Genomic DNA, 26291 nt, shown 5'->3' with positions numbered 1-26291 from the left:
TTCTAATGTTTTATGAAATATAAGTAAGAATAGAGATCAGGAATTATTTTATGAAGTCGTAAATGTTTCAGTTACAGTTCTAATAACAGAGTTTAGTAAGGCAGGTGAGCATTGCTTTCAGAAACCCTGACATACAAGTGTGCCTCAAGGGTTCTGGAACCAGACTGCTGTCACTGCTTAGTTCAGGGGAGACCCTGGACACGTTTACTAAGCTCAGCTTTCTGATCTGTAAAACGCATACAAGGGCTGTCCAGTGGTTAAGACTTCACCTTCCAATGCAGGGGGTGTGGGCTGATCCCTGGTTGGGGTGCTATGATCTCACATGTCTTGGCGCCAAGAAAACAAAACATAATATTTGTTACAGTATTCAGTAACAAATTCAGTAAAAAATTTTTAAATGGTCCATATCAAAAAAATGAAAACTTTAAAAGCAAAACAAAACAAACAAAAAACCTGATAAATACTCTCCACCTCAGAGAATTGCTCCGAAGATTTTTCTGAATTAATATTAGCAAAGTAAATGCCATTAATTTGCTTTTTAGAGTGATGCATCAGAGAATTATCCACAAGTTCTTGCCATTGGGAGAATTTACCACAGGGTTCCTCACATGATAAGCCCCTAGATAAAATAAAATCTTATTCTGAAATCAAACCTGTATACAAAGCAAGCATCATTCAATGGCAGAAGCTAAAAAAAAAGTCTAATATTAAAAAATGATTTTGAAATGGACTTTTTATAAAGGCTCTGAAGGTAAAGCAAAACACAGGTAACCCATCTTTGGGTCTTTGTATGTTGGAAACATGGTGGCATTTGAAAAATTATCACACAAAACAAAATAAAACACGGTATCTATTTGCTCCTCTGAATCACTTGGCTCCTGTGATAAGTCTGGTGTCCCTTAGTAGGATGGTGGTGGCGGTGGAGTCGCTCAGTTGTGTCCAACTCTTTGTGACCCCATGGATTACAGTCCACCAGGCTCCTCTGTCCATGGGATTCTCCAGGCAAGAATACTGGAGTGGGTTGCCATTTCCTCCTCCAGGGGATCTTCAAGACCCAGGAATTGAACCCAGGTCTCCTGCATTGCAGGCTGATTCTTTACCACCTGAGCTACAAGGGAAGCTCTAGTAGGGTGGAGGCTCCCTCAATTTGGGACCCAGGTCCGTGCCCTGGGAAAGATGTTGTACTACTGTCCCCTGACCCAAGGTCCCCTGACCTAAGCAACAGGCAAGGAAATAAATAGGCAGTAAGAGGTGGTGCTATTATAACGAACTCTCTCCACTCCCTGGGTGCACACCAGTTAGTAATCCCCCAACAGGAAAACTCCTTCTGTTGGCAATGGGTTCTGAAGGCCTGTATATCTTTCTCCTCAGCTTCTTATTTTGAAAAACTCCAGATCTACAGAAACGGTATAAAGACAGGAGATATCCCGTCGTCGAGATGTAATAGTTGTTACTCTGGCTACAGCTGCATCGTTTTTCTCTGAACCATCTAGAAGCAGCTGCAAACTTCATGACATCATACTTTATATTTCCATATATATTTCCTAATAATAGAGATACTCTCCCACAGAGGACCAATGTGATAATCACAAGTCAGGCATTAATGCAATATTATTACCTAATACCCACTCTACAGTCTCATTTCTCAGCCGTCCAACAATGCTTAGGGCTTCAGTTTCCCCATTCAGAACCCAGGGCAGGACTGTGCATTGCCTTTAGCTATCACGCATTTCAAAGCCTTTGATTATCCCTGAGTTATTTTAGAGTTAAAGTCTAGGGTATCCACGCATGCATGCGTGCTAAGTCGTTTCAGTCATCTCTGACTCTTGGTGACCCTATGGACTGTAGCCCTCCAGGTTCCTTTGTCCATGGGGATCCTCCAGGCAAGAATACGAGAGTGGATTTCCATGCCCTCCTCCAAGGGATCTCCCAGACGCAGGGACTGAACCCGTGCCTCCTGTGGCTCCTGCACTGGAAGGTGTGTTCTTTACCACTAGTGCCACCTGGGAAGCCCAGGGCATCCCTAGTCTAATATAATTAATACGATGCATGGAACACTCAAATTTAGCTTCTGAAATCACCAAATGGAACGTTTTTGGAGAATGTGTTGTGAATAACAATAGTATGGTCCAAGCCTGATGGGTTTTTCCATTTGTTTATAAAATAGATTTTCCTCACTTAGGCTTGATTAAAAATGTCTTTTACTCGAATCGTAAGAAATTTTAAAGTTAAACTCTAAGAACAAATGTATTGAATCCATTTGACAAGCAATGTGGCAAAAACCTGTGTTTAGCAGCAGTAGCATTGTTTTTCTTTGAAGCTGGTAAACATCCTAGACTGTTAGCAATAAAATTTTGGGGAATCTTTTCCTTCTAGACTCAAGTTATTATTTTAGAGTTTTATTGCCAACTTCCCATCCTTTGTACTAAGAGTGTGATGACATGAATAAGGGTAAGCAACAGATAATCACATGAGCCATTTACAGAAGAATACAGAACATGGGTTTTTTTGTCTTGTTTTTTTGGCAGTTGATTTATTTCACTTTGCAAAAGCTTGGTTAGGCTCAGATGAATACAGCTTTGTATTCTGAGCTCTTATCTAAGAGCCCTGCCCTTGCAGGAAAAAAAAAAACAAACCAACCCAAAAGGGTTTGCTGAATTAGAAGCCCGGAGCAGCAGGAGAGAACAGGCTGGGGATTTGCTGGTGCTGTTAATGGGTGGTGATTCCTGCACATCTACCCCTGCACCCCGTTCCCCCCTCACACCAGTGCAGCTTGTCTTTACGAGTTGTAAATCTCTTCCCTGTTCTCAGTACAATCCCAGAAAAATACCACATACACAACTCACACTTGCTTTATTCCTGGATGGCTGTTGGGAGCATGCGCGTGTGTGGCGGGGCTGGTGGGGATGGTAGTGGTCGTTGGTGACGAAAACCCAGAATCAAAGCGTGAAGGGTGTTTCATATACAGGGCTGGGCTCCGGACACTGGGAACAGTTAACCTCTGCACCTCCGATTTCCCTTGGCTATCCAGGCACTGGTTTACTAACTCAATCAACAAATGCTTATCAACAGTCTTCTTAGACTTCCTTCCTGCATTCAACAAACACTGCAATGCCTACCATGTTTAAGAGCCTGTGCTAAGTGCTGCAGGTACAAGTGAAGGAGACAGGTCCAGGCTTTTTACTGAAGGGAAGACTGCAGCCGGGGTTGGGGGCGATGTGGATGGGATAGGATAAGCTGTGAGCACAGACCACCTCACTGTGGAATGAAAAGATCTGCTGCCACGTTGGTGGGCAAGAAACGTCACAGCCATCAGCGGTTTCTGGCCTCCAGAGGTGAACGAGGGCTCCCCGAACAACAAAAGGATTGTCACAAGCTGAAAGTAGAGAGTTCCCTTATGTGGTCGACATCAGCCAGGGCGGGAGTGCTGAGAAGCAGCTGAGACAAGGTGAGATAGCGTGTGCGGGGTGGGGGGCGACTAGCCAGGATGCTCAGTGCCGATGCCAGCCCCTGAGAGCCTCTTCTCCTCTTTCACTCCCTGGACCACTCCTGGTCACAACTGAGACCCTGGGCAGTGGGCCTCAGCTCCGAGCTGACCATACAAGCGCACAGCTGACGGCACTCATCATCACGGAGAACGGGTGCCCCAGGCTGGGCCCCAGCATTTCTGGATCTGCCAAGTCTCAGCACCGCTGAGGTAGCTAGGTCCGTTATGCGCTAATGAGCCAAGTTCCTTTTGCCTTGACACACCAACATTTCAAATCTTACTTTAAATATACAATATTAATATAGATAGTACTTAAAAATACTTAAAAACATTTTAAAATTAAAAATCATTTAAAAAATTTAAAACTAAAAAATTAGAATATTTAAATTATTACTTTCTCTAGCCCTTCTGCAGGGGACAGACAGGAGGAAGAAGTGCTCAAAAGATTTAATTTATTGACAAATTCCACATGAACAAAAGCCTGCAACTGAAGTTGAAATGTGGCTTTAAAGTCACTGTCCACTAAGAATGGCAAGAAAAAGGCTTCTGGGTGGCAAAGAAGACCCTCACTCGGCCCATGGCCCTTCTACAACCACTGTGCACATGTTCAGTGTAAAGCAGGGGCGGGGAAGGAGAAACATCAACCAGAAATGCAGTCTAGCACCTCCCAGTTCTTTCTACTCATCTGACCCATCACATTAATGGATGCTTAAGGTACTCCAGAGGAGAAGGCAATGACAACCCACTCCAGTATTCTTGCCTGGCAAATCCCATGGATGGAGGAGCCTGGTAGGCTGCAGTCCATGGGGTCGCTAGGAGTTGGACACAACTGAGCAACTACACTTTCACTTTTCACTTTCATGCATTGGAGAAGGAAATGGCAACCCACTCCAGTGTTCTTGCCTGGAGAATCCCAGGGATGGGGGAGCCTGGTGGGCTGCCGTCTCTGGGGTCGCACAGAGTTGGACACGACTGAAGCGACTTAGCAGCAGCAGCAGCAGCAAGGTACTCCAGAAAACCTACTTCAAATCCCTATTGATATCCCAACTCTACTCATAAATGAAGGTGCTCTGAAAGCAGAAATTTTCCTCAACAGTAATGCAAAATTCTGTTTGTGATGCCATTTACACTTGTCTAGCAAGGTTATCAGAAAACCAGCCGCTTTACAAATCTGCTACACTTTGAACAAACATTAGAAGGTTACAAAATGATCATTTGTGCTACTAAGACACAGATGATGATGTTAGTGACAGGAAAAGAAAAGCAGGAAGGCAGCAGCAAGCATGTGTGTGTGTACAGGCATCTTCGTGCTTTCAATTTATGTAAAAAAATTAACATGTTAATTTCCAGGACTAAGAAATATCAATAACCTCAGATATGCAGATGACACCACCCTTATGGCAGAAAGTGAACAGGAACTAAAAAGCCTCTTGATCAAAGTGAAAGAGGAGAGTGAAAAAGTTGGCTTAAAGCTCAACATTCAGAAAATGAAGATCATGGCATCGGGTCCCATCACTTCATGGGAAATAGATGGAGAAACAGTGGAAACAGTGTCAGACTTTATTTTTGGGGGCTCCAAAATCACTGCAGATGGTGACTGCAGCCATGAAATTAAAAGACGCTTACTCCTTGGAAGAAAAGTTATGACCAACCTAGACAGCATATTGAAAAACAGAGACGTTTCTTTGCTGACTAAGGTCCGTCTAGTCAAGGCTATGGTTTTTCCTGTGGTCATGTATGGATGTGAGAGTTGGACTGTGAAGAAGGCTGAGCGCTGAAGAATTGATGCTTTTGAAATGTGGTGTTGGAGAAGACTCTTGAGGGTCCCTTGGACTGCAAGGAGATCCAACGAGTCCATCCTAAAGGAGATCAGCCCTGGGATTTCTTTGGAAGGAATGATGCTAAAGCTGAAACTCCAGTACTTTGGCCACCTCATGAGAAGAGTTGACTCATTGGAAAAGACTCTGATGCTGGGAGGGATTGGGGGCGGGAGGAGAAGGGGATGACAGAGCATGAGATGGCTGGATGGCATCACAGACTCGATGAATGCGAGTCTGAGTGAACTCCGGGAGTTGGTGATGGACAGGGAGGCCTGGTGTGCTGTGATTCACGGGGTCGCAAAGAGTCGGACACGACTGAGCGACTGAACTGAACTGAACTAAGAAGTCTAAAACTTTTCTCAACAAGGTGAGACATATCCTATGGTATCAGTCATGAAAATCAAGGCACCGCTGATGAGGTCTCTGCCTCAACTGAGAGGACGGCCGATGCAATTCACGTGTCCGTGTGAGGTCACAGCGAGCCTTGCTATGGTCCATTGGTTCATCCCTCCAGGCTCAGCAGAGACCACATGAGGATGAGGAGAAGGTGGAGTGAAGGGCAGGGCCAAGGAGCACGAGGCCTGCGTGTTGAACCCAGTGCTGGCCTCGAGCGTCGTCACTGGCCATGGCCCTGGATGCCTGGAGGGACAGTCCTATCACCGTTCATCTGGCTACAGTCCAGCAGCTGGAAGAGTTCTGGGGGAAAGTTAGATGATGACTCAGAGCTGAAGGAGGGAAGGCTTTGCAGACAAGAAGGAAAATGACAGGGGTCGTTGGTGTGCAGGAAATTCTAGCCACGGCCAAACCTGTATCAGTGCAGTTCTTTGCTTAGTCTTTGAGGGGAGGAATCTCCAGTGATGCGTTTTAAAGTCACTGTACACTTTTGTCATATGGGAATTGAAAACTACTCATAAAAATATATTAAACATCTATAGTTAGAACGTAATTCCTTTAAATGTAACTAGTCATTATACTGAAAAAGAAAGTGGATCATCAATCTGAACACATTTCCAGCACACAGTTGTGAAAGGGGGCCTGTGGAACAGGAGAATGGGGCATAGGCTTTCAGGCGGCAACACAGAGACCACCCCTCCTTACTGTCCGTCGTCACCTGAGTACCGTCCAGCTGGTACCACACCTCCTGAAAATCTGGGACAACAAACTGAACCTTTCACTTTTTGGGAGGCGCATGAGATCTTAGTTTTCCAACCAGGGGTCGAACCCACGCTCGCTGCAGTGAGAGCATGGAGTGCTAACCACTGGGTCACCAGGGAAGTCCCAGGGACAACACAGTGAACTGCAGAGAAACATGAGTGGCCTGATGACTGCCGTGAGCATCTGTTTCATTTTCTCTCCAATTTAAAGAGAAAGGAAGATGTAATCACAAACTTGTTTACATGCACATTTCAAATGAGACTCTGGACATAAGCCCTCCATCTGAAGCCAGGCAGTTTGGCCCACAGGTGACAATGATCTCAGGCACCTTCTGGTCCTATTTCAGGCCCCTGCCCCCACCCCAGCAGCAGATGACAGCACCCAGGGTGCCCCGAGTAGCTGCCGGTCACAGCGTGGGGAGGTCCTTACCTGGAGTGGGATGAAATCTCGCTGAGGTCGCCCAGGCTGCCGTCGGCAGCCCCACTGGTGGAGATGCCAGGCGCATAGCCATGGGCCGCATACATCCTGGCCTGCTCGTCGTCAGGCCCCGGGATGTCGGAGTCGGCCCAGTGCTCTGCCCGCCCGTGGATCAGGGACCGGCTGCCCGCCAGGTGCACGGGGCCCAGGACTGCAGCGGGCATGCACGGGGCCGTGTCAATGCCACTGTCCGTGGAGGCCCCCTTGATGTACGTCAGCCCCAGCAACTCGGGATCCATGAGGTCCCCAGACCCAAAGTGCTTGTCGTCGCTGTTGCTGGAGGTGTTGCTGGAGAGCGTGTTGCTGCTGGAGTGGCTGGAGCAGCTCTTATCTCCGATCTTGAGAGGAGAGAAACGGGGAGGCTTCAGACAAACCCTACACTTTGCTTCTACACGAAGGCGATTATTCTCCCCAGACTCACGAAGCTACAGACCTGATGATTTCACCTGAACCCTTTCTACTCGCTTGTCAGCAGGAAGCAAGGCAAGAATTTACTTTTCAAAAACATCCTGGTTTCATGCAAAAGTCCCTGAGTCATAATTCCTCCCATCATTCATCTTAAGTTAAATGGGTATCTTTTCAAGTCTTTGTTCAATTATCTGTACATCAACACAAAAGTATTGCCACACTGTCACTAATCGGAAAGCAGTTAACGAAGGTTCTAGAAGCTGGGGAAGTACATGGGGAATTATGAGGAGGAAAACAGCCTTTCTTCAGAGAATGCTCCTGTGACAAGGGACAGGGCCAGTCCTGGGTGTGGGGTAGAAGACCCAGGTTTGAATCACAGTAGGGGGGATCTTGGCCAGTCACTCAGCTCCTCTCTGTGCTTATTATACTGAGCACAGGGATTACTGTGCAGACCCAACCAGCTCACGCGTGCAGAAGCCCTGTTTAAGCATGAGCCACACCCACCCCCACAGCCCCAGTCAGGGGAGACCCGGGGTTGATGAGATGGGGTGCTCTTGGGGGTTCATGGAGGTGTCTGGAAGATGAAACCAAGAGAGCAGACTAAACGTCCCATCTGATGATGTTCTGGTACAGACACGACCCCTCCTCTCAGCCTGGATGGTCAGCCAAGGGCTGTGGAGTCATGAGACCCAGCCACCTGTGATTTTCAAGTGGTCTGGCCCTTCCTTCTTTCCGTCTTCCCTTTCTTCCTTCCATCCCTCTCTTCTTCCTTCTTTCCCTCCACCCTATCAGATCCTTAAGCAAATCCCGGTGCCCTTTGTTATCACAAGTGGGTCTTCTCAAGTTCACCCTTCCCCTCCCCCACTCCCCGTGTGCTGGCGCCATCAGTTGGCTCCGCGAGGCCGGCTCAAGACAAGCTGAGAGACGGAGGCCACATGTTTGCAGGTAACAGCTCTGAGGCTGGCCAATGACACGTGGAGGAGGAGAAGAAAAGGAACAGCTTGGGTCAGGACCTGATAAGACGTCTGCAAATTTTGAAAAATGAGCTACTTTATAAGGTTGGCTTCATCTGGCAACAACTAAAATCCCTGTTTGCACATTTAACTGGTAGTTTCATTTCACTGAGCTACAGTCACCTACATGGCTCCTTTTCATTTCTGCAGAAAGTAAACAGAACCACATGGGCGCTGTGGGACCACGGGAAGCCTGGCAGTTGGCTGCTGCCGGTGTCCCTGCGTGCCGTCTGCAGCTGCTCCCTGAGCGGCCGGCACCAGGCACAGCATCACCCACCGCACACCCTGCTGCACAGGTTCTGCTTCTGTATTTTGCCCACGTGCGGATAATAGTCAACAGATTAAAACTACCAAGGATCAAAGGCTGAGGTTACAATCCTGGCTTTGCCAATAGTTTACTGGATGACTTTTCTCTGTATTTCTTTATAAAAGGAGAGAGAGAAAAAGAACCCCCCCCCACTTTTTTTTTTTCTTTTTAACTTCACCCAAGACCCTTATGAGATAAGCGATGCCACTGAGAATCCCTGGCAACAATGCTAATAAATTATGAGTGCTGAGATGAACAGAAACGTTAGTTCATGACAAGACTCACGTGAGAAAGCTTATTGGGAGAATCCTTGCAACCTCCATCCTTCTGCAGGCCTCTTTCCTTATAGGAGCTCAGGACTTTGGAAGGCGGGCCATGCCATTTGGTTTCTGTCACACACAGAGAGAGAAGCCTTAAAGATCTAATTTCTAGCATTAACAAAGGAGCAGAGAAACTCAGGGGCCAAACACATGGTTCAGTGACCACAATCAGGACTGGTTGTAGGACCTTCTGGTCCTACCCACAGAGAGGCCCTCAGAGCAGACAGAACCACCCCACGATGCTCACGGTCAGTTTCCTAGGCACCACCAGCTATGAGCACATCCCGGATGACCTTGGGGGCCCAGCAGCTACCCTGCACAGGGCAGGATGGTGCTGGCCAGATGGGAATGGATGAGTGAACCAGTGAAAGGGGAGGAAGGGGCAGGAGAGAGGCATGCTTGGGGCGGGGTCCGGGTTACCGGCGTGTCTGCTCCCTTCCGCGGTGTCCTCCCGCTCCCTGGCCCCATCACATTCCAAGGGGCCGGAGCCCTGGTGCTCCAGCAGCAGGGGAGACTGGCACCTGGAGAGAACACAGAGCTGAGGCGCGCCCGCCTGCTGTCTCGCCAGTGTCCCCGTCGGTGCTGGTTCCGAGGGGCAACCCCATGGATCCCTCGTCAGAGGCTCTCTGCTGCCGCAGCCCTGCCTGACAGAACAGCTTAGAGCATCTGGACCTGGGGGCTCCCCTGTCACCCCTGGGTCCAAAGAGGCACCCGGATGACACCATTTACAGATAACAGGAGGAGGCCAGCACCAGGGGCTGAAAGGACTGTTCGGGTCCCTGTGGACTGAACATGAGCTCGCTGCTTTTGCTGCCACTGTTTCTCCTGAATACATGTACTGATGCTTCTTCATATCAAATTTTTTAAGGAAAAAGAAAATCAGATCCATTTGCTGCTAGACTACATCTGGCCGGACTTTTGTTTTATGAAAATTCCCAAATAGGACAATTTACTCTTCCAAGGGAAACTGCAGAAAACTTATTCATGTTATAAAGGGACCCTTTCTTCCAGAATCCCAGTTCTAAATCCTGATCTGCAGAAAAAGCCAAGACGTGGTTTTTCCACTGACATAAAGCCTCCCCCACCTACTTTAAAAATGCAACTCAAACAAGAAAGATTTCTGTAGGTACAACATTTTTGTTATTGTTTTTCAGTCTCTAAGTTATATTCAATTCTTTGTGACCCCATAGACTGTAGCACACCAGGCTCCCCTGTCCTTCACTATCTCCCAGAGTTTGCTCAAATTCACGTCCATTGAATCTGTGAGGCTATCTAGCCATCTCAAAAATTAAAAAAAAAAAGTACAACTTTTAAGAATCCCATCCAGCATCTAAAGCAGGGGATGCATATAACTCGGACTATAAATCTCTACTTCTCAGCCCAAACCAGAAGGAGAGAGGGTCCCAGGAGAGGGTTTCCCTGGGCACATGTGGGAGGGGGAACAGAAGCATCTCTTATCTGGTGCAAGGCCCCCCAGCTGCCTGGACAGTCCATCCTCTCAGCAGTGCACCCAGCTCCTTCAAGCGGCAGAGGCATCACTGGCTTGCAACAATGCACAGAAACACTGCTGCTGGGGGCAACGCCTGCACTTCCTTATAAAAATACAGCCACATTCCTGGGGCAGCCCTCCTCTTCCCAAGAGTGTGCAGCTATTTCCTTGAGTTACTGCGTCCGTCCATCCTAGGTCCTGTCCATAGGTGCCCTCAGGCCCCTGGGCGCTGTGTGCACACAAGGGACAGCCCTGCCCCCAGCTTCCACTTGCTCTCAAGGAGGCAGAGGAAATGTGTCACATGTTAAATCTGCCTCCTCAGACTCTGGGCTGTGTTTTGGAGAGAAAAACACTTTCAAGAAAGACTGTGAATTTATTCCTCGTCAGCAATGTAAGTGAAGGGAAACTCCCAAGGGCCATCACCCACAGAGTCTCCAAATTCTTAATTTTCATGTGTTCAAAAAGACTCTCCCTTATTAAGAAGAAAAGAAAAGAAAACAGACAAGTTCAGAATATAGACAAATGAGTCCACTTTCACAGAAACGATGAGCTACCCAGTCTGGAAGCACTGGCCCTAACAAAGTGCTATCTGAGTCTCTCTGTCCCCAGTAGCCTTGTGCACAGTAAGCGCTTCTGAATGTGCCCTGAAGACATGTCCCCCCAGGAGCCCACAAAAGGGGAAAAGGAGTGGTACCCGTCGTATCCAACTTGTGGTCTCCAGGGTCCGCTGCTGCCTGGTCCGGGGTCGCTGGACGATGACTGATTGCTGGGTGAACTTCTGAAAGGTTGACTACAATCAGTAACAGGCATGGAGGTGGGCTGCCAACATCTGGACCTGGCTTGTTTTGACTTACAAATGAATTCATTTTTCAATGACGAAAAAAAGGGGAAACACACACTGCGGTCATGGACAAATAAACAGAATTGGTGATGCCATGAGATTTCAGAGGTATTATGGTTGGTAATTTATTATAGGAAGGAGATGTGGCAGGAACAAGGCTTTACCATCTAAAGATTGAAAGCACAGCTAATGATCCCAGTTAAACATGGGGGATAGCAATAGGATACACAGAATTATGAAAACATCACTACGATTTGGTCTATGAGACATTGCAAGGGACGCTGTGGTTCTATATTTAAAACCGAGGCAGAGAGAAAACCCTAAATTTGGCGAAACCATTTATTTCTGCACATGTATTGAATGTAATCCTATTTATTTCAGACACACAAAAATGAGTGACACTTGTGAGAACTCATTTGAGGAAGACGTGCTTGCCAACTTTTCATTTTGCTATTAGAAGCCTTCCTTGTGTGTGCGTGTGCATGCTAAGCGGCTTCAGTCCTGTCCAACTCTTGCCAACCCTACAGACTGGTTCCTCTGTCCAAGGGATTCTCGAGGCAAGAATACTGAAGTGGGTTGCCATGCCCTCCTCCAGGGGATCTTCCCAATCCAGGGACTGAGCCCAAGTCTCTTTATGTCTCCTGTGCTGGCAGGTGGGCTCTTTAACACTAGCGCCATCTGGGAAGCCCCAAAGAATTCCTTATAAGTTAGTAAATTATATGTTAATAAGGGAGGTTCTATAGACCCTTTCCCTTCCAGATGAAACCCCTTTACACCCAGGCTACCTACTGTATGCATTTCTCTGAATATAAACTCAGCAGACCTTTGAGAAGGGAGATCCAGAGCCCAGATGATTGACTGTCAAGTTAGTTACACCATTCTTGCACTCATTTGAGGAAAAACAGACTGGAGAAGTCAGAGGAAGACCACATGTTTTAATCCTGGTAATCATTATTAACACCTATAGAGACTTACACCTATGGGCCAGGGGTGTTCTAAGCAGTTAACCTCTGTGGATTGATTCAGCCATCATAATGCCCTGTGGAGGTCTCTATGATAGCCAAGTTTACTTTTCATAGGAGGAAACGAGAATGGGAGAGGCCAAGGTGATGACACGTTCAGCGGGCAGCCCGGCTCAGTGTCTGCTTACAACATATGCTCTATTAGATGAAAGCCTAACAAGGAATTGTGAGGAAACTCTTGGTGTCTCCACAGCCCATAAGTTATGTGAACGTTAAAACAAAGGGCCCAAAAGTCAATAGCAACAACGAATCTACTATGCTGTTCACTTTAAACTACCTCTCTGTGTCATGTCTCTAAATTCCCAGCAGCTTCTAACGCTATTGGATTTCACTCTTAAACAGGTGCTCCCTCTCAGGGAAAAACTTAATTTTAAACTTAACTCCCTCTGCTTAAAATGAGAGAGAAAAGCAAAGAGATGCCAGTGATCTTAGGACCTCTGAAAATACTGTGACCGTGAGGATGATGAGATTTCATCAGTGATTTTTGTGGCTTTGTTTTCTTTATACTCAAAACTGTTCACGCTTATCTAGAGGCTCCTGCAGAATGGTTTCCCAATGTGGTTTGGAGAGCGAGTTGACAGGAGGATTACCACAGAGAGGTACAATGGTGGCCCTGGGGGGTGGTGTCCATGGCACCACAGCTGGCTGGGACCACAAGAGCCCCAGCCTTCGGGGCCTGCCCAGCGGCCCTGCCATCAGCACCATTGCTGGCTGGGACCACAAATGCCCCAGCGTTTGGGGCCTGCCCAGAGGCTCTGCCATCAGTACCACCACTGGCTGGGACCACAAGTGCCCCAGCGTTCGGGGCCTGCCCAGCGGCCCTGCTGCCCACTTGGTCAGAACAAGCTAATTCAGAAGTGACTAAGCCACACACAAGTCCCCCACCATGTGAAGTTCCAAGCCAGTGCTTCACCAGGGCCACCAGCTTACCTGGTACCATCGGGCAGCTTTCGGTCGAAGGAGGTGCTGCGGGGGATGGCGGCCTGGCTCTGCGGGAGCAGGGGCTGGCACTGCAGCCGGTCGGGCGTGCCGGGCACCGGGGAGACCCTGGGCAGGGGCTGCAGGGCGGGCGTGGGCACGCGGTGCCACGTGGTGTTCCTCCGGAAAGGGGTCTTGTACTCACAGGGGGCTCCCTCGCTGTCGAGCTTGTACTCCACCATGGGGATCCGGCAGAGCTCCGAACACCCTCTGTGAGCCGAGAAGAGATGGTCAGGGGGTGCTCAGCACTGAGCAGCCAGCCCGACTCACTGACGGCCTCGCATGTGCTTCTCGGGGCTCATGGACGATGGTCCAAGGCCATCCACCCTCAGCAGTAGACCTGGCTGACCGTGACCTTGTCTGCGTGTCACCCAGCACAGACCAGGAGGATCTGGTCTTAAGCCTGTGGCTTTGGTTAACCCTGGCTGTCAGGGGTTTCATGCACAGGCTCTGTCTCTCCAAGTAGTTTGCAAACTCCCTGGGCAGATTGGGGTTGATCTTTAACCAATCTGCATACGTGGAATTATTTGCATTGAAACTGGGTGATAAATAAACATTAACAGATTAAAAACACTTCATATATAATCTGAACAGATACATGAAAGTACAGTCATATAATCAGGAATTTGAGTCACATGTCACCTGTTTCTCCTGAATCTGAGAAAAGTGAAAACAAATTAGACAAAAGCTGCCACAAGTCAAGGAAAAGCCTGAATGCCCATCCTGCTGGAGGCACATTAGTCAGTCACTTAGTTATCACTTCGTCAGTCGCTGCTTGTCAGTCACTTAGTTGCCATGGTCACTTCCTTGAGCTAGTGTCGCGGCTCCCCACAAACTATCCCCCATGGGCTCAACTGACCAGTCAGGGATGTAAGACCCTTTAGCCTGAAAAATGTGATCTAAGGCAGAGACCCCTCAAGTTACACTGTGTCCACATGACTGATACTGCTGACTTAACTAAAGTGACCTGCAAAGCCAATTGGTGTTTGCCCAGGGCACAGGAAGACTGGGCGAGTCTCGACTTTGAGTGGTGGGGTAACTTGTCCCTTTTTAGCATGTGGATGAAGCCTTGCCCCTCCCTAGACATTCTGAAGTCGACAGAAAAACTCTCACATTCACCCTCTAAGAAATATGGGGAGGGAGGAGGGCGGGGGGTTCAGGATGGGGAACACGTGTCTACCTGTGGCGGATTCATGTTGATGTATGGCAAAACCAATACAATATTGTAAAGTAATTAACCTCCAATTAAAATAAATAACTTTATATATTTTTTTAAAAAAGAAACCTATCAGGGCAATAAGGTGTCACTCTTTAAAGAGGAGAATTGCATCCTCAAGTCAGTGGAGTAGAACTTTCCAGAATCATTACAAAGGAACAAAGAACAAAAACCAAAACAAACTTGATTATCAACAAAGCTTGGAGACACCAAAACACAGTACATAAGGATAGAAGGCAAATGGTGGAACGCCAACAGTGGAGCAGAGAAAGGCAAACCCAGGGATGTGCAAAGAGAAAGACAGGGAGAAGCATGCCCATCCCCTTTCACACCTGAGCAGGTGCAGGAACAGGAAGCATCAGGCGCCACAGAGGGTGGAAGAGAGAGGGAAGGAGTGAATAGTGAGCCCCCAGCCAGCACTGGGCCCCTCAGGCAACGTCCACCCCCACCTCTAAGGGGCAGCAGCAATGCTCAAGGGAACACGACCTGAAAGGAGGAACTCAATGCCAGGAGGTACCCAGAAGAGCAGAGATGAAAGCAAAAGGTGAAGTAAAAGCCTTGCTGCAAACAAGCTCCCCGAGTTACTCCTCGTTCCTGCAAACCCAGCTTCAGGATCATCCTGCAAAGGACAGGGGTCTTTCTCCACAATAAAGACAAGCAGGTGCGAGCCACCCAATCACCCTGCCACGAGGCTCACCACCCTCAGGGAAAGAGAAGGAACCTGTGAAAGTGTTAGTCACTCAGTCGTGTGCCATCTTTGCAACCCCCTGGACAGCAGCCCACCAGGCTCCTCTGTCCATGGAATTCTCCAGGCAACAATAGTGGAGTGGGTTGCCATTCCCTTCTCCAGGGGATCTTCTCAATCCAGGGATCAAACCCAGGTCTCCTGAATTGCAGGCAGATTCTTTATCACTGACCCACCAAGGAAGCCCGAAATTTAAAAAGAGGATGACTGAAATTCAAAATAAAAAACTCTAGTAGGACAGACGGAAGGTAAACAGAGGAGCTCTGCCTCAAAACCCAGAAAATCCAAGTTCAATCTACAAAGTCTGAATTCACCTAACGGAGAAAGAGGAGAGGAAAATGTGGGGAGGAAATGATCAACAAATAATACACAAAAATTTCCAGAACTAAAGGGAATAAAAGGTGTGTCAAGACATATTATGGTAGAATTCAGACTCCTGGGTTAAAGCAGAGATCCTGAGTGTCTGGAGGGGAGAAGGCAGGGGAGGGCACAGGCCCTACACAAAGGCAGGACACAGAAAAGTTCATTCTTCCCAACAGCAAAATGGGGTAAAAGTTCTCATCTGTCAAATCAACAGTGCTTGGCGCTTGGGTTGGAGAAAGAGAGAGAAATCAAAAACCGTTCTGCTTTTTGGATCTGGAAGCCAAACGAATGGTGGTGATAGCTACCCTTTAATAGAAGGGATGAACTAAAAGAAGCATCATAAAAAGATAAGATGTCTGTTGTAGCGAATGGGTAGGGATTATCTCTTTATCAGTAAACCTGACTTCTTATCTTTTAACTCTTTCCCCCAAAGCAAAATTCATCTCTTTTACTCAGGCAAGTTTAAATTACTCTGGATTTAATGAATGTGCTAAATAACTGGAAAAATTTGATAAGCTGAGATTTACACTGGGTTGCATTTTTTAAAATAAAGTGCTAAGATGCTACAATTTTTTGCTCACGGATTTATACTGTTTCCAAGTGTCTTTCTATTTAATTAGACACAACATCCCCTGGGACTTACTGATTCGTGCACATGGCCAATGACCTAATCAGAAATCATAAAGGTGGGATATTAGCATACATGAAAACATCAAGAAAACTGAATCCTATCTTCCACCCTATAACCTATGTTGTAAGCAGATTCAGGCTTTGGGGTCTCAAAGCCTAAACTGCCTGAATCATCCAAGTCAAGGAATCTCTTAACAGTGAAAAGTCCTGGAATTGTGTTTTGAATGAAACACATGTGAACCTTGAATCTTAGGGAAGAAAGGGCACCCTGCATTTCCAGAGGTTGCTTTGTGTTTCCAGTTTATTGGGTTTGGTTTAAAAAGAAAGAATGAAAAAAGAAAAGACAGACAGCTGGGTACAGCGTCTTTAATTCATGCTCACAGACTACAGTCTTTAGTAAGAGGCTGTAATTTAGCTTCAATCTTGGATAAAAAAATGCTATATAAATGCATAATCATGACTAATATTTGAGAGAGCACTGACAAAAACTTGTGCCACACATTAGGCTGAAGAGAGAATGGGGGTTGGGTATTTCATTTCCATCCTCTTGCACAAGGTCATATGTAAATGATCTTTTAATACTAAACACGGGCATTCTTTTGCCCTCATGAAAATAAGCCTAAAGAATGACTTAATTTTAAAATCAAAATTAATTCTGCTATGACACTTTGATGGTAACTACTCTCACAAACTAGATATTTGCTTTGTTTACTTCTTATGACCAAGACATCAAATAAATATGACTATAACATATCATCAAACGTAGTCAAATTCAGTTCTGTTCCATATGTATGAGGAAATCCTTGAAGGATACATATGGAAATTCAGCCAATTTTTAGGGAAATGGGAAGAGGTGTAAAATAAAATTACAAATGAACCTTCAGAGGTGCTCAGGCTGCAGGCGGTGTCAGAAAGTGTACCTGCCCTTCAGCACACTGCTCTGTCCGCCTTGTGTGGTCTGCACACAGGATGCCAAGCAAGAGCCTCACTCATCGGAGCATCCGGCACTGGTGAAGGGCACTTGGCACACATTTCTGGCCAGTGAATAAAGGACAATTCAAACCCAAACTGACCAAATGCAAAAAAGATCCAAGGAGTCATTTCTGAACACAGTCGCACAGTCATGTCTAACTCTTTGTAATCCCATGGACTGCTGCCCGCCAGACTCCTCTGTCCATGGAATTCTCCAGGCAAGAGTACTGGAGTGAGCTGCCATTTCCTTCTCCAGGGGATATTCCTGACTCAGGGATCGAACCTGGGTCTCCTGTATTGCAGGCAGATTCTTTACCAACTGAGCTACTAGGAAAGCCCATTTCTGAACAAGTGAGCTGGTAATCTTGTGTGCAAACTGAGCTGTTGAAGAAAAGACTTCCATCTTTTGCTTTCCTATATTAGTGGAGAAATCACAGACCCCACTGATAAACGTGCTCCATCTCCTTTCAATACTCCAAATTGAGTCAGTGGATTTGAACTGTATTTCTAGTTTCTGGCACCGTTTTCATGGTGTGCCTGCCAAAAGAAGACACTCGAAGGCATAGATAAGGCTGGGGTGTCACTGGCACGTGAGCACTTACACAACTATGTCTTTGCTCCATAACGAACATCATCTACGTGTGCTTCTAATTACCATGCTAGGTAGGGATCAAAACAAACTCAGCTTCAGGGATCAAAACAAATTTAATTTTTAACATTGATTGTCTAGAGAATAACTTTTCTGAGTCTCATAATCCCTCCCAGTCATCTGTCCTAGAAGGGAAAACATTCTGTAGACCAAGAGTATCAAGAACAACATGCTGGTTAAAAAATGTGATGCTACAAAACTATCAGAATAACAAGGGGCTCCCTTAGCTGGAGCCCTCAGAGCATCCTAGGTTTGACTGCTTTATTCTGACAAACAACCCCACTTGTTCCTCTGCACTTGGCATTGTGGACTCCGTGCGACAGCTTACTCCTCTAGCAGGGACACTGAGTAACTGCCTTACGTCCACACTCTTCCATGCTCTCCCTGCTTCCAGAAGCTCCTACACCAGGGGTTCCCACCTTTAAATCTCTAGTCTGTGGCTGCTCCCACTTTCCAGCTTCTAGGCTCAGCAGCACAGAGGCTGTGTGCCCTCTGGCTCACAGCTGACAGGCACTCATGATCACTGCTCAGCACTGTAGCATGGACCCGGGACTTCAGGGACAACCGGGAAGGTCGCCAAGATGGCATCACCATCCCTTCCAAGTGATACCTCCGGTTTTCTGGAAGAGGACCCTCCCTTTACCACTAATAAATGGGTGCTTGAAACCAGAATCACTGCTGGCCGGGCAGTAAACTCAGCTCTAAAGGGGCTTCAACTTGGACCGCCTGACCATCAGGACTATCACTGTTGATGCCCAGCCAAGCTGCCTTATTTATTATCAGTAGAAATGCTCTACAGTAGTCAAACCGTTTTCCACCTAAGGGAGAGAAGTCAGTGCCCTGTGCTCAAAACCCAGATCTGCCACTATGCAGCTCAGAAAGGGGAGAGACGCTTCGGACCCATGTTTTACCTCTTGCCAGTGGAACAGTAACAGCGGAGGATGTGTCAAGATTAAATTATGGAAGTATGCAAGCTTCCCAAAGCGAAAGCATCAAGGAAAGAAATTAGTTTCAAACTGATAATGTGACTTTTTGATCCATAAAGAAAGACAATATAAAACAACAAAAGGCTCATCTACTTTGCTGAAATTTCTTTTTAGATAATATATATTTACAGAACTACAAAATGGGGAAGTTTAACTTTATGTAATAATCAGAAGCACAGAAAATTTTGGAGCTGTAAAATTCCCTGTGTACATTCATCGATAGAACAATGAATCATTATTTTGATACTTTGTTCTTTACTCTCATACCAAAGTTGGATATATGACTTTCAAAAAAGAAGAGTAGGAGAAATCCTAGGGATAATAAATAGGGATAAATACTCTTGAGGTGCAACAACAACAACAAACTCCCAAAGAACTGAGAAACAGAACTGAGAAAGTTTAAAGGAATGAGATGCATTCTTACCAGGAAGAAACAAAAAAAAGAGTTGAACAAATTAGCAAAGTGTGGATTGGGTAAACCATGGACCCACAGCACAGCTAAATCACGTAATTACAACTTGCATTTACTCTGAAATTGCCTGTTGGTTTCACTTTGTTGGGAGAATTTCGGTGAACCTTGACCTCAACCCACAAATCTCATGAAGTCTTCCAACATATTGCGATGCAGTCCTTTGCTTCTAACCCACACTTCCCTTGAATGGCACTTTGCAGGTTTCCACCTACACTATACCATTTCAATTTCACAGAGATGTCTGCGGTAGTACAAAGGACATCTACAATTTGCAGAAGGCTCAGAGACTTGCAAAGGTAAGACAGCTTTCACCCTAGAACACGGAAGCTGACTCCTAGCTCAGCACTCTTTCTAACGCACTCACCCATCTCCTTTGGAAACTATCAAAGGACATTTAATGAGCCCACGTCGTGTCAGTTTCCACTAGGAGCTGAAAGATTCTCTTTGGCAACAAAGGCAGATAGATCCCCTCAAACAAAATATCTGATTCTTTTACATTATGCACTTTGTTAAAGAGACTTTATAGCCTTAGGGACTGAAGTAATCACCGATATTTTCATCATTTTAATGTCTGTTATGCTAATAGCCTGCTAATAGCTGAAAGACTCTTTCCAAATTATCCAACAAGGTGACAGGGATAATTGGTGCTCATTCACTCGAATCACAAACTCCTTCTGTTGCATAAAAAAATCAAATGCTTCTAATAGGGAGATAACCACCCAGTGTAACTGACTGTAAAGGTAAGGGCAGTGTCACATGTGAAATAGGTAGGCACTTGATGAAATATTAATTCACTTTTCTACCAACTTCTTTAATTTATAGATAGAAATAGAGAGACCCTGAGACTACAGTGAAAGAGATATCTAAACCAGAAACCCACCTGACCAAGCCCTTTGAATAAGGTCTTGGAATGGACAAGGTATGTGTCTATTACACAGGAAGTGAGGCTGGCTCGCACCGAGTAAGTCATCAACTTCCTGTGTTTCGTTCTCACCAGACATGGGGTGGAGTGTGTCTTCACCCACTGCACCCCAGACCAAACACAGCATTCACCATAAAACAGGGCCAGTGGGAATTTTCTGTACGATGCAGGGAGCTCAAATCTGGTGCTCTGGGACAAACTAGAGGGATGGGATGAGGCGGGAGGTGGAAAGGAGGTACAAAAGGAATACGACTTTTGAACTTGATTCATGTTGATGTAAGGAAGAAACCAACACAATATTATAAAGTAATTACCTTCCAATTAAATAAATTTTTTAAAATATTAAAAAAAAAAAAACCAGGGCCAAAAAGTTCTTCATGAAGCCAACCACTTCCTTTTTCTTTCCCCCCTCTGAGAAAGCTTGCTGAGGAAAAGTATTCTATTACAAAGTTCAACAGAAGACTCAATAGCTATATAATACCTGGTTTCTGATAAATAAAATTTCCACGAGAGACTGTATTCACTGGCTGTCCATCACCATTGCCCAGCGTCATTGGACAATGATCAGGACAAAATATAAATGGGAAGTATTTTATTTATTTTTGGCCACACTGTGGCATTCAGGATCTTAGTCTCTCAATCAGGGCTCAAACCCACGTCCCCTGCATTGGGAGTGTGGAGTCTTAACCAATGGGCCACCAGGGAGGTCCCAGAAGTACTATACTTTAGAATGCCACACAGGTGAAAAGGAGCCCAAGAATGCAAAGATTATGTCTGTTCTTCCCATGTTTCATAGCCCTGGACAAGCTAGTTCAGAGTGAAGGAATGAATGAACAGTAAATAACCTACCTTATATTCGTTCTATAATCCAGTGTTCTGACTTCCCGGAGGGAGAAGATAATCTAAACGTTCTATCAGAGGACTGGGCAGAGGGCACAAAATATGACTGTGCCTCAGGTTACCGTGAGAACCTGAGGTTTCATACTTGTTTTTTAACAGTTCACATTACAATTCATTACATTAGAGTCTATGAGACAACACCAGGTAGAACTGGTTTCACATATCCAAACAAATATAAGGAACCCTAATCTAAAACCTCGCTCTAATCCAGATTTCAACTCACCACCTACCTGTCTATTTATCTATCATCTCTGTCTGTCTCCCAATCTACCTATAATCGATGTTTTCATCTATCTGTACCTATCTATCAATTGCTAACCTGACAAAATTGAGTTTTCTTCCCCATTTCTCTCTCTCTGCCCTACTCTGTGTACTTCCGAGAGTTGAATGGTCAAGGTCCTGGCGGCTATGGCTTCAGTTTTATAGAATGATCAGAGAACAAGAATTTAGATTCATGACAACATGAGATAATTGCCACTGTTTTGCATTATACAGAAAAATACGTCTTGGACAATATGTCAATGAAGTATGAAAAATCACACAAAACAGATGCACCACAGCATGGAATTTCATTTCCATTTTTATTGGACATATTTACTAAATCACTCACATTGTATCACAACTCATGCATAATTCTGATGAGCTGTTATTTCCTTTCTATCAGCCTTTTAAGTTGAGGCACTTTCCTTAAAATGACATTGATAGAATGTCAGTCACCTTTGAAGGCTAGGGACTGAGGCCATGCCCTGCCTTTCAAAAAACCAAGAAATGCTTAATTAAGCGTCTTGGAAACTCTTCTTCATTTTTGCCACAGAGACTGTCTGCTTTGGAAAAGCCCTCACTCCCTCGCAAACCTCATTTCCTTTTGAAGAGCACTAGTCCCTAACTGCTCCTGGCCACTCATTCCCAATCGCTATGAAGCCTCTCCCAGATCCAGTCGCAGCAGGAGATCAGCTAATAAGCATTCCCAGAGGGAACCTTCCTGCTCCTTGCCTGCTGGAACTCCACAAGGAAAACAAAATTGGGTTCTGCCTTCCTTTCAAGCCTGGGGACAGCTGAGTTATCATCACCCTGAGGCTTGAGAAAAGGACTTCAAAATGTGGGATGCCTTTTGATTCCATATAAATACTTTCCCAGCTAAAGACTTCATTTAATCCAGCAGCTTCTGAGTCATAAGCAAATACCTTCTGACCTACAGACAACTAGGAGCGAGTCTATTAAATGACAGGCCTCTCCCACTCCTGACAGAAGCAGATGGGCTCTGGGGGGAATTTCTTCTCCCGGATATTGTGGAGGACAAAAAAAAAAAAGGCTGACAAATGGCAAAAATTAACTGAAGCATTTTTCACTCTATTATTCATGATGTTTATAAAGGCTGAAATATCTTGCAATTCATGAACTTGGCCATTTTAGTAGTCCTTATGGCTCTTACACTAAAGACAACTTAAAAAGGAAAAATTACACACACGTCCATTTAAATTAATATTTTCATTTGGCCACCTCACTGATAAGAGCTGATTTGTGAAAGATGGCGCCTTTTCCCACGCCACAAATCAAAAGAATAGTTCTACCTAAAGGGCCATCTTTACATATTTTGCTGTAGGAATCAAGGTACGAAGTGATATTTCATTTAAAAGGTTGTGATATCAACAAGGATCTACTGTACAGCACAAGGAACTCTGTAGAGATCTCTAATAACCTAAATGGGAGAAGAATCTGGATATATGTGTATGGATAACTGAATCACTTAGCTGTACACTTGAAACTTAATACAACTTTGTATCTAATACATCAACTAAGATCCAATATAAAATAAAAACTAAATTTAAAAAAGGTTTGCGCTTTAATTTTCAAAATGAGTGAAGCATTGCTCCTTTCTCCTTTTATACCCTCCTCTACAGTCTCATTAATAGAATCTAAAAACGCAGAAGGCTGTTGTTGCTTAGCTGTGCTGTGCTCAGTTGCGTCTGACTCTTTGCAACCCCATGGACTGTAACCTGCCAGGCTCCTGTCCTGGGGATTCTCCAGGCAAGTATACTGGAGTGGGCTGCGTGCCTTCCTCCAGGGGATCTTTTCAACTCAGGGATCGAACCCAGGTCTCCCACACTGCATGCAGATTCTTTACCCTCCGAGCCACCAGGGAAGCCCAGACTTGCTTAGGGTGGGGATGAAATGTAGACATTTCATCTTCAGCGTGCATGTGCACATGCTCAGTCACTGCCAGGTTCCTCTGTCTACGGGATTCTCCAGGCAAGAATACTGGAGTGTGCCACCATGCCCTTTTCCAGGGGATCTTCCCAACCCAGGGATCGAACTGCATCTTCTGTGTTCCCTGCATTACAGGTGGATTCTTTACCACTACTGCCATCTGGGAAGCCCTCATCCTCAGCATGAGAGTCTAAAGCCAAAGGCTGTCACTTCAAGGATAACTTCCAGTGATGTAAGGCTGCTGGAAAATGATGAGTCCTTTCATCAGGCTGTCCAGAGAGTTGCTGGCACAGAACATGAATCCAAAACTAACAACAATGTAGATCTGCAAATTTACGGATTCAAATTCACAGAAAATTGGAAGCCTGAAGTGAAAGCATCTTAAATGATACATGCTAGGCTTAAAAGCTTCCTGACTTGTGGAAACGTGGATGATAGGTGGACCACTTCTGGAGAGTCACTACCAGGTACACAGCTTATTCTCATCCTGGCTAAGGTTAAAAATATAGAAGACAGTTATTTCAGATTAATCAGGAGAAAAATGTGTATCTTCAGGGAATAACATTAAGGAGATTCTGAGGAGACAAAGGCAAAATCTCTAAATTATCTCGAACAGTTTCAGTAAGAGAATTTACATTTAAAACAAAGAAAGAATTAATTACGTGCAGACCAAAGCAGATAACAAATCCTTGGATAGAAAAACAGTAGGCAGAACTTTAATGTGGTAGCTTTTGTTTATTTGCTTTAGCTGAAAAACAATTCGGTATTACTTAAGAAATTCTACTTTTCTAAATCATACACTTTAAATACCAAATATAATGATAACTCCAACATTTTTATTAATGATATCTCTTGGAAGCTTAAAAAAACATGTCTTAGTAACATCAGACCAAAACTAAAAATAGGAGAAAAATGTTTTGCTTTTTTTTTTAATTTGGGGAGAACATGGTAACAGTTATGTCAGTTCAACAGAAGTAGTCAACCCTGAAGACAGCATAATATTTGATTCTCACCACAAAATTCATAAATCTATAACTCCAGTCAATGAAGAAAAAAATCTTACCATGTGGAAAAATTTCTAATAAGTGGCTTATAATTTATTTATAATAAATAAAATCTATTTATTAAAAGACTTTTACTTACAAATATTTTAGCTTCAAAGATTAAAGGATTTGCTTTCTGTTATATCCAAGTCTTGTTTTTAGGAAAATAACTTTTGTCTCTGATTTCCTTGTACTCATACCCCTAGGAGTGATTCACAGGATTCTTGGGGAGTAAATGAATTTAATGGGACAGAATCTGGCAAGGCAGCAAGAAATAACTTGGTTATTTCCTGTGATATGTGGCTGCTACTCTCAAGAATTTCAGCTCATTAACCTTTACTCTATAACCTTACTGGGCAGATATAGGAAATCAGACCATAGAAAGTTAAGCAGGGAGCAAAAGGTAAGATAACCAACAGAAACACAGTTTTGTAAAATTCTGTACATTAACCAGAGAGGAAGGTGGTTTACTACTGGCTTATTTTCTTAAAAGATCATGGTTTAGAACTAGTGTATCCCCAGGTAGCTCAGTGGTAAAGAATCAGCCTCCCAATGAAGGGGACTCAAGTTCGATCTCTGGGTTGGGAAGACCCCCTGGAGTAGGAAATGGCAACCCACTTCAGTATTCCTGCCCGGAAAACTCCATGAGGTGGGCTACACTCCATGGGGTCACAAAGAGTGACATGACGGAGCATACAGGCACGCACACCATCCAATCAATATGGCAGCCACAAGCCAGATGTGGCTGATGCAGCCTTAGTTCATTTATTAAAATAAAAACTCCATTTTCTCAGCTGCATTAGGCACATTTCAAGCTACTCATGTGGCTAGTGGCCACTGTTTAGCTGGAACAGACATAGAGCATGTCATCAGAGAAAGTGCTATTCGACGGTGCTGATGTGGAGGCTGGGAGGCAGGAAATGGACAGAGTACAAAGAGGGGCCTCAGTTACCACAGGAACAAGACCAGGGAGTGGGCACAGTCATTTTGCTATCTTTGAGTAAGAATTTCTTTTACAGCATGAAAAAATTCAAATGACCATCCTAAAGGGTGTAGTCTTTTGTGTGTTTGTTTTTGACTAAATGTGTGGGGTTTTGACTATGCCAGGGGTGCAGATTGCTTTACATATTATCACCTTATTTAACCTTCATCAACAGTATGAAGTAAGCAATATAATAATCCCACCTTACAGATATTAAGTGAGGCTTAGAGAGAGCAAGACCGTGATGCTGGGAAAGATTGAGGGCAGGAGAAGGGCACAACAGAAGATGAAATATTTGGAGGGCATCACTGACTTGATGGACCTGAGTTCGAGTGAATTCCAAGAGATGGTGAAGGATAGGGAAGCCTGGCATGCGTGCTGCAATCCACGGAGTTGCAAAGAGTCAGACACGACTGAGGGACTGAAAATAAAAACTAGCAAGGGACAAACCCAAAGTCACATAGCTAGTGCCTGGCCTGGATTTCAAGCACGCTTATCCCTCCTAAGCCAGAGCTCTTGGGGGGGCCAGAAGGACCTCCATTTGAGATGGAGGCAGAGAAAGGATGCTCCAGATACCACTATACATACTACCTACTGTACAAGGGGGGCCACAGCCAGGTGGGTGGGTTGTTCTTTCTCCTTTTGGCATCATACCCCTGTGATGTTGAGCCTGAGAACTTTCTATTTACATTGCCACAGTATCCTTTTCTGATTCCACTCTTGTTCCTATTCCTCACACCCATCCATCTCTGAGCTTTCCAAGTCCAGTCACTTCTATGTTTCCCATGACTGCTTATGAGAGAGCCCTGAACCAGTTCAACCAGAATGGAGTGGTCACCAAACAGTGTATCTGATTTCCCAATATTCCATCACACATGCAAGTACA

At 45.2% G+C, this 26291-nt stretch overlaps 1 protein-coding gene across 2 annotated transcripts in view; it reads right to left on the bottom strand.

Annotated features, from left to right (window-relative positions):
- The window catches only part of SIPA1L2 (signal induced proliferation associated 1 like 2), a 117013-nt gene that overhangs the window by 35416 nt on the left and 55306 nt on the right, over positions 1–26291 (bottom strand). For both annotated transcript variants that reach the window (XM_068981910.1, XM_068981911.1), the window contains exons 9-13: positions 13270–13527; positions 11171–11254; positions 9408–9508; positions 8953–9056; positions 6892–7277 (exon numbers count right to left, since the gene is read on the bottom strand). In XM_068981910.1, coding sequence (XP_068838011.1) covers positions 6892–7277; positions 8953–9056; positions 9408–9508; positions 11171–11254; positions 13270–13527 — 933 coding nt within the window. The remainder of the gene's footprint in view (positions 1–6891; positions 7278–8952; positions 9057–9407; positions 9509–11170; positions 11255–13269; positions 13528–26291) is intronic.

Source organism: Capricornis sumatraensis, chromosome 10 (genome assembly GCF_032405125.1).
Source record: "Capricornis sumatraensis isolate serow.1 chromosome 10, serow.2, whole genome shotgun sequence".
Taxonomy (NCBI): Eukaryota; Metazoa; Chordata; class Mammalia; order Artiodactyla; family Bovidae; genus Capricornis; species Capricornis sumatraensis.
The sequence above is the reverse complement of the archived record's forward strand: the minus strand, read 5'-3'. Positions and strand labels throughout refer to the sequence as shown.